At 32.9% G+C, this 13,378-nt stretch overlaps 1 protein-coding gene across 5 annotated transcripts in view; it reads right to left on the bottom strand.

Annotated features, from left to right (window-relative positions):
- The window catches only part of FSTL5 (follistatin like 5), a 1,025,577-nt gene that overhangs the window by 51,094 nt on the left and 961,105 nt on the right, over window positions 1-13,378 (bottom strand). For all 5 annotated transcript variants that reach the window (XM_081077240.1, XM_081077239.1, XM_081077242.1 and 2 more), the window contains one exon: window positions 9,842-9,991. In XM_081077240.1, coding sequence (XP_080933366.1) covers window positions 9,842-9,991 — 150 coding nt within the window. The remainder of the gene's footprint in view (window positions 1-9,841; window positions 9,992-13,378) is intronic.

The raw sequence follows: 13,378 nt of genomic DNA, 5'->3' as shown, positions 1-13,378 counted from the left end.
TTCTTCAGGATTACCTTTCTGTAAACCAATTTTCAACAACAAAAAAGCCCATATAAGTTCCTACTTACATCATCAACTTTAAAAGAGATAAATTACATGTGTTGGATTTTACAAAATGTCTGCTAGTACACATTGGAAATTATTTTAAATGATAAGTAAATTTAGACCATTAGCTTTTGCAAAAGTGAAAGACACTATTTTTGACATTCTTAAAATTTTTCTAAAGATTTTGTAGGGTATTCAATGGACACTTGTCTTATTAGGGAGACCACTTCTTAGATGGTGTAGTTCCCTGACCACTGCAGGATACACCTGAAGCTGAATGTCAAGTATAATTTAATATATATACATATATATATATATATATTCACTGGGTGTGGAATACAGCATAGGGAATAGAGTCAATGGAATTGTAACAGCTAGATACAATATCAGAGGGGTAGAAGATTGGGGGAAGGGAGTTAGCACTTTGTGAGGGGTATAAATATTTAACTGTTACATTGTTTTGTACACCTAAAACTAATTTAAAAAAATGTTCTTGCCACAATTAAACCTTCAAGCCTTTGTGTTGTAAAATAGTTACAATGTTTCTCCATACTTTAGGAAAATGATGGTAAAGATCCTATTATCCTTGACTGTCTTTTTCCTCCCACACCTCAGGAAGCACCTTTGCCTCTGTCTTCTGAGTATTGGCCTCTTTGCAGCATTTCCCCTGCAGCCGCCAAGAACAGAGCCTCTGTCATCTCTAACCTCATCACATGGTTTCTAACTTCTAACTTTAGACTCACCAATTTTCTCAACAGATTTGTCAGAGTCATTTCTTTGTCGTTACCATTAAACAGAGCATGACACTAACCTGCACAAAACACTACAATGTCTTCTCATTTCCTTCAGCATAAAAGCTAAAAGTCCTTATAATGACAACTGGGTCCCACCTGACCTGTCACTCCCCAGTTTTCTTTCTCCCACCCCCTCGCCTACTACTCTCCCCTTTATGTCTCCAATCCAGATGCTCTTGGATTCCTTGCTATTCATCCAAGGAACTATACTTCTGCCTTTTGGAAGTCTTTTCCCTGGAACTGTCTTTCGCTAGATGATATCAGCATGTCTGCTTCCCCAACACTTTGCTCAGAGCCCACTGCAGTGAGCTCTCTGACTACCCTATTTATTGTTGTAACCAGCTTTCCCTTTTGTACTTCCCTTCATCTTTAGCTTTCCCAATGCCCTGTGGCCTTGCTCTACCATTTTACCTTTTCCAATAGCACTTACCACCTTACATATTACACAATTTCCTTTTTCAACATTCTTAATTTTCATTGTCTGTCTCCATCTAATTGATTCTAGACCCCAAGAAGGCAAACTTTTTGTGCATATAACCTATGCACTTAGACCATAACTGAGAAAAGCAAATGGCAAAATTGAACATGCCAAAACTTATTATTATCAAGATCATCATTATTACTTTATATAACAAAAACATAATACTCTGCACTAGACTTAGTATGAATAATATTTTTTTCTAAATATTTTACAAATACAAATTATTTTTATTTAATCTTCACAACAATCTTTTTAAATGAGGTATGTACTATTGTTATCCCCTTTTCACAGATAAAAATGAACAAAAGACTAAGGTTACCAACACGGATCTCTCCCTATTGTTAAACTCCCATTTTCCTCTCAAGATACTCTCATGTCCAATAACATACAGATGAAATCAGGCCTCTAAAATCGGTCTATATACTAAAGATTTATAAAATACAGTATGATTCCTTTTTTAAGATAAAAAAAAAAAAATGAATGACATCCTAGCATTCCCCTCTTACAACTAGTCACCTTTCACCTTCCTTATGTTGTATACATTCTACTTCAGAGACCACTTATTATATATATACTTTTTTTTTTTCAGGTACCAAACATTTATCAGGAAAAATGCTATAAACTAAAAGACAATATTCAAGAACATGTGATTGTGAAAAACACATTTTATATAACTCATCTTTCATCTAATAAGTAACCTATATAGAATGTTCATTTATTACTTAGTATAAATTTGGATTTTACTACCAGTATTATTTTGCTAGAAAAATTGTTTTCAAACTTTGCCTTGAGAACCCTATGGAAATGAGACCTATTTACAGTAGGTGATGTGAATCCCAAACAAAACAGATCAAAGGAGATCAGTTTGACCTCCTGAATAATTCTGTAAGACTTTGTTTAAAAAGAAGATTCGGATATTATAGGTTGGAAATTTCTCTTCCATATTATAAAATCTACAATTTCATGCACATGTAGCTTTTGTGTGGCCTGGTGATATTCATATAATTAAGCCACAATCCTTCTTCCAAAGATTTATTGATTTATTAAATATTTTCAAATATTTTTCAAATAACTTAATATTTTGTTATTGTAATTAATTAGTAGCAGATATCTACATATTTAGCCCCTACATATTTAGATTCCATATTTCTTAATTTCCCATGTAACTATTTTCAAAGTGTTACATCCTTGTGATGAAGTAGTTTCTTATCCTACTCCTTCATAAAAATGTTTAAAATACACTCTGTAATGTAATAATAAATGTTTTATTTGTTATAGCTTTATAAAGATATTGATAATTTTTTATTTATTTTTTAATACACTGTTTAAGGATACAACTTACTTATACCATGAGGCTTTGTGTGTGTTTTTTTTTTTTCCTTCGTTGATTTCATCTGTAAATCTTAACTCCCTCAGAGTCCCAACATACCTAGTGGTATACGAATTCGTCAATATTTCTTGAGGAAGTGCCACAAGTCCAAAAATTTTAAACTGCATGCTACACTGGTCTTGGATCAGTTACATCAACTTCTATAAAGATGGTTTATGTAGGAAGGGTAAAATACTGATAAGAGCAACAAAGATACACGGAAGTTGGGGTTTAGTTTTGACCTGAAGGAACAGTGAAGCACAGCTTGTTTATCAGTCTGACAAGGAGAGTACCAGCTGGCTAATTAAGTGAACCTAATTTAAACTAATGATGTAGATTCTCAAGATAATGTGCTAATGGCTAGAGGAGACTGCTGATGACACTTAAGAATACTCCCGGGATGTTACAATAAGCTACTTCTGCATTGAAGCAGAACCTGATTTTGCTCCACAGAAGACAAAAGGAGGTCAGTTGTTTACCAGTTAATCTTCTATAGAGCAAAACATCACCTGTATGCCACTGCTACAGAAATTTTAATAGTAGGAAGAGCAATGACCATTTGATGTTTAAAGCAACACCAAGGTTATAGATTCCATTTGAAAATTGGGATCTTTTTCTTTTAAAGGTCCAGATTGAAACGATACCCACGGAAAACAAATACGTTCCAGGAATAATTTATCATGAAGCTTGTAAAATCTTACGTTGCCAAGAAAGTTTTTGTTATTTTAATAGTAAAATATAAAAATGGTGTTCACATTTTTAAAAAATGTTTAGTCCTAAGATGCATATTTAAGACAAACCTACACAGTTAATACAAGCAAAAGAAAGTCAGATATACAACTGCTTGGATGTCACTATAAAAGACTGGGGTGGGGAGGCTGGTTGGCTCAGTTGGTGAGAACGCAGTGCTCATAACACCAAGGTCACCAGTTCGATTCCCACATGGGCCAGTGAGTTGTGCCCTCCACAAGCAGATTGAAAACAACTTGACTTGGAGCTGATGGGTGCCGGAAAAACACACTGTTCCCCAATAGTTCCCAATAAAAATTTAACACAAAATGAATGAATGAATCAATCAATCAATCAATCAATCAATCAATCAATCAATAAAGACTAGGGATCTACTTAAATTGGATTGGAAAAGAAAACTGGAAAGATTAAATTTAAATAAATGTAGTGTGATTATTATTTTATTTTTTCATTTTTTTACTTCTCAAGAATAAGACTCTGATTGTGGACTTCATGGTTCTATTTCTATATCCACACCGTAGAAAAATCTGTAGTATTTTCTATCATGTTTGGGAATGATTAACTTTTTACTGTAATCAATATTCTTAGTTACCTCTACATAATATACAAATAAATAAATACAGGCACACAATCAGGAAGCATAACTTCATTCGGATACTAAAAAGGCTGACTTTGAATCTAGCCTCAGTTGAGGAGAGCGGTCAGATTGAAAACGGATGCTTTACTTTTGACAAAATTAACTTTATGCTTCACAGTGGACTTCAAGAGCATGCTCTGCCTTTGGATATACCTAAAGCTTTAAATCACAAATCGAGCTTTTTAGTTTTTTAGTAGCTAGAAATATTCTTTATTTCAATAGTCTTAAAACTTGAATTTGGGGGTTAATTATTAATTTAGAAAACAGTGGGTTCAATATCTAAGTTTGTATAATCTATCATTTACATGTTGTTTTTAAATTAGGAAACATCTTGAGGGAATTTAAAATTCTAAGAGATAAAGTATTTTCAAATATAAAACTAGAGTATTTCGGATATTCATAATTCACCATTAAGCAGTACTTTTGAGAACTGAAATTCACATATTCTTAGGTAATGTTAAGACAAATACAAGGATGCATTTTACCCAGCAGATAGCAGACTTATTCAACATAAACAGAAATTATACATGGTTGCAAAAGAGAACTTAGACAAATTCAGAGATAGAAAATTTTAATTGTTTTAAGAGAGAATTTTACGTGGTAAATATCTAAAATTTTAGGATGATATTTATAATTGACAATAGGCCTCAAGCAGTAGTGTCCCTATCAGAAAGCATATTACACTGAACATATCTAGTATGGAAATTTTCATTTTATAAACTAAGGTGATCTCTAAATTTCTATAGAATAGATTGTTGTAGAATGACCCAAATCACTGCAGCTGCTACTTTACTCTCCTTTCCAAAAACGTATTCAGTAGTCCCCGTAATTCAAAACCGTCCCTTTTTATTGACAGAAGGGTAATATTCAATTCCATCATAAACCTCCCCAGAGCTGTGTGAGCTACCCCATGACACACCACTATTTCTGCCTTTTTGTTCCAAAAATTAAGTTCCCACATTTTTCCTACAATAGGGACAGATCTGATATGTTGTTCATGGGTCCCACTGCTCTTCAAACAGAAGGCAGGTACAGAAAGTGAGGCAATAAGGCTGAAATAGGGGTGAGGGGCAAGGCGCATCAAGAGAAAGTTAAGATTTCTTTCTGATAGCAGAAAGTCTCAGATATACAGAGAATGTACCCAGAACAGTTAGAGGGAGTAAAACAGGAAGTCAACAAACAAGTCAATGAAGATTTTAAAATTCCAAGGTCTCATCAAATTGTGTGCAAAAATGTAACTCTGAAGTTTGGTAGAATGTCCACCTCTAAATCCACCTGGGACAGAAAGTTTGTTTTAGTACTCTTAAGTCAGTTCATTTAATTAGTTATGAATGTATTCCTTTTATATTCCTTCTTGGGTTACACGTTATTAACTTACATTTTCCCTTTGTTTTTATTTTTGTTTTTTCCCCACTATGTTTTCAAAATTTCCTACCATGACTTTTACCTCAATATTTACTTAGTTCCTTTTACTCTCTGCTAGGATTGTAGTTATATCTCATTTTATTCAATTCTAATAGTGCTGTGACTTTTGTCCTTTCGCTTTGCCAAAATTCCCAAAGATATTCTTTTTAATTAGTCTTTTGGAATAAATCAATTTTTACCTCTATCCTTTAATTCCATTGTGTCTTGTTTTTATATGTTTATACTTTCTTCCTTCCATTTAGATTATTCTGATTTTCTTCAATTAAATTCTAAAGGTATGTGTTAAATGCTTTATTTTCAGTTAATTATTTACTTTTTTAATGTAGCCAAAGATTCTCATGCATACTTACATGGATTCAATATATTTACCCATGATTATTAACATTACTTAATATTGATATTTTAAATTTACTTTGGTATTATTGATAGTTTAATTTTGTGTCAGAGAATCAGTACAAAATAGTTTCATTAATATGTCTTGAGGCTTAATTTATATCCTAGCATGTGGTCATTTTCACTAAACCTTTTAATTTAGTGAATGCTGTGGTCTGAATGTTTGAGTCCTCCAGAATTCATGCATTGAAATCCTAAACCCCAAAGATAATAGTATCAGGCGATGGGGCCTTTGGGAGGTGATTAGGTCATGAGCATGGAGCCCTCATGAATGAGATTAGTGCTTTTATAAAAAGTCCCCAACTAATAAAAAAAAAAAAAAAAAAAAAAAAAAAAGACCAGCTCAGAGATAATGTGGATGCCTGAGGTCGGAGGGATAATGGATGGGGGGAGGGGGGTTCACAGTGTTAGGGATATAAATGATGAACGTCTAAGTATTACCTTGTCTTGTACACCTGAAACTAATAAAAAAAAAGTAATTAAAAAAAAAGTCCCCAAAGAGACCCCTCACCCTTCCTCCATGTGAGGACACAGTGACATGGCACCAATTGTGAACCAGGAAGAGGGCCCTCACTGTATCGCAGCCATGCTGGAACTTTAATCTTGGACTTTCCAGACTCAGAATTGTGAGAAACACATTTCTGTTATTTATGAGCTATGCAGTCTGCTGTATTTAGGTATAGCAGCCTAAAAAGACTAAGACAGTAAAATGTTTAGTGATAACATATATTTAATCATTTCTTTTTGCAAAGGTTAATGCATGATTTGTTAATTCAAACATAGTAATAGCATTGTTCAATTCAAATGTTATTAATTTTGTTGATTTACCAAATACATATATATACATATCATACTTTTTATGCAATAGGAACCTCTCACTCATTACACTCATTTTGACCTAAATATTAACTTTCCCCCTTTCTTTCTATGTTCCCTTTCTGGAATATCCTTCTGGAATTTATTTTTTCTACTGCTATTGGATAAATTAAGTCTAATATATTTGAATATATTTGGTTCTTATTATTAGTGTTACTTGTTCTATAAAATGACCACAAATACTGAATTTCTGAACTGAACGATTGCTCCTGGGGGAAATATACAGTTAGGTTTCAATGATTTTCTGGTCACAATATTTTTATGAACTGACCAATCCATAACCTTGTTTCACAGGTGTTTCTGTTCAAAGATATTTTATTTAATATATATTATTTATTAATTAACATTGAATTTATGGCCAAACTGCGCGACAACTCATGCTTGGATGAAGCTTTCCCCTTAGGCGTATCACGACCTTTGTGCACAAGCATTTCAACACTATGCTTGGGGGCATTTTAAACAGCAAAGTTGCCAGCAAAAGCAAAAAGATGTAAAAAACATGTCACTAAATAAGACCATGAAAAGAACACTTGCTTACAGTATGAAAGCTAAAACAAGAAGGGAGAGCATCTCCTCAGTGGGGAACATGTGTGTGGGGCAACAAATATTTCACCACACTGTGAATAACCATAAAAGCACCATGAGTATTAATTTTGTGGTTCTGAATAAATTTAAGAGAGTAGATGAATTTTCAAATACAGAACTAGCAAATGATAAGAATAAACTCTAATTGATTTCTCTACATCAATGAAGAATGACACTAATAACAGCTACATGTAAACACAATAATCTCATAATGTAAAGCCAAAGTACCCAGATACAAATAGTGAATACAATATATTTTCATTTATCTAATATTCAAAATTATGCAATACTTATTCATGATGACAGAAATCTATGTAATGATTACTTTTGTGTAGGTAATGATTATAGGGAGTAATAAAACATAATTCTTATTATTTTAATAACAAGATCATAAGGCAAACCCCTTTGCACTGATGCCCAGTTTTCAACTTAAAAAAGTATTACATTTTTATCTGAAAAATTTTCACAACCATGATTATATCACATGATTTTTAATATTATATCATTGTATAATGCCTTTTACATTCTCCTAGCATTTCATAGTAATTATAGGCATTTTGAAAAGTAATGTAATTTATGTGATTTTTTCCATTACATGAACTTTCATTGTTAATATTTTTAATTAATTTTATATTTTACATCATTGTCTGGAAATGGAAGTGATATGAATAGTAAGTGATGTTTGCTTTTCTCACTTTTGGATATCTGGTAGGTAATACATATTCAGTCAGTGTAGGTTTTTAGCTTGAAAACTGAATTTAAAGAGCAGCTTGATTATCCCTAAAACATACTTCTCATTTTAATGTACTGGCTACAGAGCCTTGATAATCCCAAACAGAATGCCTGTAATTTGTAGCCCTGTGGTATTGCTGACATCAAAATAAAATCAACCTGGTCAAAAATCCAACAGTCTCGAAGACAGACACATAAGAGTTAAAATATACAGAAAAAACATGTTCTCACGTTAACTATTAGACTATTAAATTGAATATACATGGGAACTGTGTAACTAACCCTGGAGACTTTAGAGTTTTCTAGTAGAACAGTTATCTATCCTTTTACTCATGATTGTACTGTTCATTCTCATATTAGAAAGTGAAATACTAGACTAATTATCCACTGTAATGTGTAACCTGGGAAATACCAGAGCTATTTAATAGAAGCAATTTTCATTCTTTTATTTGTGATACCAAATACATTTCATAATAGGCAATCAATAAGTGTGTACAGAATGGATGGACAGATAGATAGATGGATGATTGCATGAATTCCTGTGAAGCTCTTAAGACGAGAGGCCCTAACATTGAACTTTTTAGCACTTTTGTAGTTCTAGTCAGGAATCAACATTAGAGGTACTATCAGCTACTACAATATTCAATTTTAGCAAACACTGGAGCAAAATATCTCTGTAAATATAAGAAATGGTTAGGTTCCACTGTCTCAGAAATATTGATAGGAAATAGGTATATAGCTCTTCTTAAATGCCAAGTTCTACTCTAAGTACCTTATGTGCATTAATTGATCTAATCTTCAATGCAGCAGATTCTCAAATGAAGTCAATTCATTCAACATTGTTTCATTATAGCATTGATAAAATGCCATAGGAACTTAACTTTTGTTGATATCAATGAGTTTCCAGTAAATTTGGTGTCATTCATTATACATTGTTTTGCTTCAAGTTACAGAATCTATCTATGATGTTAAGTGAGGACTTATTGTATAACTTTATGAGATATGCATAGTTATTACTTCATTTAATAGATTATACATATCCCTGGGCTGAGAATCCATAGACCATCATATTCAGGGCCTGTACACTGGAGCCCTAGTGCCTAGATGCAAATCCTGTGCTGCCCCTTGGTTTTTGTGCATCTCAGTTTAAACAAATTGCACAGTTGGGCATTCTTGGTAAGAGCAGGGAATGAAACATTGGGTGGCTCACATCAGAAAGTTTTTTCATAACCAGGATCATGGCAATGTTCGTCAGAGATTTTTTCTCTGTCACTGACCTACGTACACATTAGTACTTTTTTTTACTACTATAATAAAAACACCAAGTTACTACTATCTAATAAAGGGCACTATTGTCTCAGCCTTTGTTAAGCATCAAATGAGAAAAATACAATGCTGTTTCTGGAATGATAACTAGGAATACCTTACTTAGCCTCTGACTGGGACTCTCCTTAGTCTTGAGAGAATAAGCAACTCTAAGGATGATTTTTGTGAAACTAGTCATGTTAGTATTATGATGTGTTCATGGAATCTAACTTTTGGAATCAAAAGATTTAAATTCTTTAATTCATTTAATACAAGGATCAGAGTGAAAGGAGAGTTTTTCAGAAAATGCATATATTTTCCACTTATCCAAGTAATGAAACAAATTATAAATGACAATCAAATGGCAATGCACAAGTTACCTGGTAAAGATGATTAAATTAAAGTAAATATATTTTAAAATCACTTTCAAAAGTAGGAATCATTCATACCTGAACAACTTTTTGGGACTGCACATCAACAATTAGGACTCTGTCCAAAGTTGGCTGTGCAACATAAATGAACTTGTCTTTGACATTAACAGCGGATGCCCACACACATCTCTGAACTTCATCTCCTTCAGCTTTGGGACAGACTTCATCCTATAATTTAGAAAATAGAAAATAAAATAAATGTCTTAAATTATAACATGGGCATGGCCATATTCTAGATAAAATTAATTATGGTTTATTACTTTGAGCATCAAAAGTTAAATATGATCATTGATAAGTATAAATGTAGAGTTAAATCAATCAAAACAATAAATAGTACACATTTAAGCTCATTAAGTGTATATAGAAACTAATGGGAATGATAATTCTCTACAATAAATTTCTTGATATCAAGTCCATCACTTATTTCTAGTAAGACACAGTGCTTTCATTTGTCACTATCTGTTCACAACTCAGCAACTTCTGAAATACATAGCAAATCTAATGTTTTCTTCCAAAACCCCTAATCTCAAACCTCTTTACCAGACATTAAAGGTCACACTGAAATATATTTAGAACTTCTCAAAACATCAGTGGCTGCTGCCATGACACATCCATGGTGTTTTGAAAATCCACTGGAACTGATTAAAGGAATCTCGTAATTTGTGGAGAACCAGAAGCCTATGAAACATTATAATAAAGAAGTTATTCAGAATGGTTACTTAATTTTTTCAATCTGGCATCAATGTAAAATTTTACAAAATCCTTCAATCAGCCCAAACTATTTATTCTGCTCCTATACCCTAGAAATGCCTTATCATTGATTATTGCACAGTTTGTGCTAGATGCCCATAAATGAGGTAAAAAATACCTTCTATTTCCTCCTTTCCTGAACTCTATCAATAAATGAATGTTGAAGGGTTATGTAAACCTTTGTGATTCATTCTGGCAGACACATCACAAGTAGAAGAAATGTCATGTAATTCATTATTTTTGTTTCAGATTTAGCTTTTATTCACTGCTCCAATGATTTCATATGTTTTTCAATTTACTTATAGTTAGAAAAACCACTAAGATGAGAGATGTATTGAACTGTACGTAAAATATATGTGTAATTATAAATATTTATATGATGATGTAGTGATAAATACTGATTTATGTTTCACATTTTTATGCTTTAGATATGATATTGATTACTGATATCTAAATATTTCTTAAATTATTTATTTATCTTTTTCAGTTACCATTGACATTCAATACTATTTTATATTAATTTCAGGGGTACAGCACAGTGCTTAGACACTTATATAGTTTATGCAGTGATCCCCCAAATAGTCTAGCACCTACGTGGCACTATACATATTTGTTCCAACATTATGGTCTATATTTTCTATTCTGTACTTTAGATCCTCATGAAGGTTTTGTAACTACGAATTTGTGTTTCTTAATCCCATCACCTTTTTCACATAGCTCCCTAATCCTTCTCCTTTCTGGAAAACATCAGTTTGCTCTCTGTATCTATGAGTCTGTTTCTATTTTGTTTGTTCATTTTTGTGGCTGTTGTTGTTCTTTAGATTCCTCATATAAATGAAATCATATGGTATTTGTCTTTATCAGTCTGATTTATTTCACTTAGCATAATACCCCTAGGTCCATCTGTGTTGTTGCAAATGATAAGAGTTCAGTCTTTTGTATGGCCAAGTAATATTCCATTGTATACATCTGATAATGGATTAATTATCCAAAATTTAAAATTTATAAAGTTCATACAACCCGACATCAAAAAACAAAACAAAACAAAACAATCCCATTAAAAACTGGGCAGAGGAACTAAATAGATATTTCTCCAAAGAGGACATACAGATGGCCAATAGACATATGAAAAGATGCTCAATGTCACTAATCATCAGAGAAATGCAAATTAAAACCAAAAATGACATATCACCTCACACCTCACAGGTGGCTATCATCAATAAATCAACAAATAAGTGTTGGCAAGGATATGGAGAAAAGGGAACCCTTGTGTATTGCAAATTGGTTAAGCCCCTATGGAAAACAATTTGGCGGTTCCTCAAAAATATAAAAATAGAAGTACCTTATGACTCAGCGATTCCACTTCTGGGTATTGATCTGAAGAAATCCAACACACTAATACGAAAAGATATATGCATTCCTATGTTCACTGCAGCATTATTTACAATTGCCAAGATATGCAAGCAACCTCAGTGCCCATCAACAGACTACTGGATAAAGAAGATGTGGTACATATATACAACGATGTCAAATTCATTGATTTGTATACTCCAGTTAGCAAATCTTAAGCTAAGTTGGTGCATTCTCTTCTCTAAATAAAAACATTATTTCATTAGAGATTCCATTCACCATTTGCATTTAATAATCATAAAACAAAATCAAGCAAATTTTTATTACTAACACCACTAAGCATTTCCTTTAATTTAAAGATAAAACTGGCAGCAAATAAACCACATTTGGCATTTAATGATTAAAATAAATACCACCATAATGTAACCCTTCTCACACAGCACAACCACAATAGGTATTTTTTGCATAAAATTTGGAAAATAATGTGAAAACCAGAGCATTCTGGAATGAGAAGCTCAGTATGTGGTCTGCTGTTTCCGTTCTCCAAACGTCAGGTCTGATTAAGGAAGGACCTGGAATGTCTACTAATTTTTAAGATCCAGTCCAGAAGTTGTCAGGTTCAGCCTAACATCAGAAACATGTAACAGCAGTGTTGTCCTCTGAACAGCACAGGTTGATCCAGACTTCCAGGATATAAGCAAAACAACCCTGAAAACTAAACATCCAATGTATGCTTCTGCTAGTTTTGAGTTATGAAATTAACTCCATTTCCCAGAATGTGCCATAATCATTCTAAGATGACTACCTGTGGGGTCACCCTGAGTAATGTCTGTTGCACCCTCAAGCAGGCAGCGTAACCTGAAGGCAGAAATCTGGCCTCAGTACCCACTTAGCAATAGAGGACAATATTGTACTCTCATTGATCAATTCACTGAAACATTATTTTCTATGTCAACACTTTTCTTCAGAAGTATAGTAAATATCTTTGACAAGAACCTGATTTTTGTGAGAATCAAACACTACATAAAATATGTACTTCAGATCCATGAAGAAGTAAGACAATGGTGAGACCTAAGTTTGATGAAAGGCTCCGAATAAGGGGAAATTTTTTACAAATTCTTTGCTATTGTGTAAAAGCCACCAATAAAACCTGCTGAAATAACAGAAAGCGTGAGTGACCTGACAAGTAACTGCCAGCCAAATAATGGCTGAACCAGGAGCAATTTCCACCCCTTTGTTTGCTACAAAGCTATTCAACAGTTTAAAAAAAAAAAAGGCTCTACTGCGAATTATTTTCTATTTGTATGCTGTCCCCATAAGATATCCTTGACCAGACTAACAATCATTTTTACAAAGTCATTAAAAGTTTCCTGAGAGTCAGTCTGAATTTTCTTTGCTTCACTTTATGCCATTATTTCTGATTATAGTCTATTAGGTCCCATTTTATAACAGCAC

This window comes from Rhinolophus hipposideros (genome assembly GCF_964194185.1).
Source record: "Rhinolophus hipposideros genome assembly, chromosome: 16".
Classification (NCBI taxonomy): Eukaryota; Metazoa; Chordata; class Mammalia; order Chiroptera; family Rhinolophidae; genus Rhinolophus; species Rhinolophus hipposideros.
The sequence above is the reverse complement of the archived record's forward strand: the minus strand, read 5'-3'. Positions and strand labels throughout refer to the sequence as shown.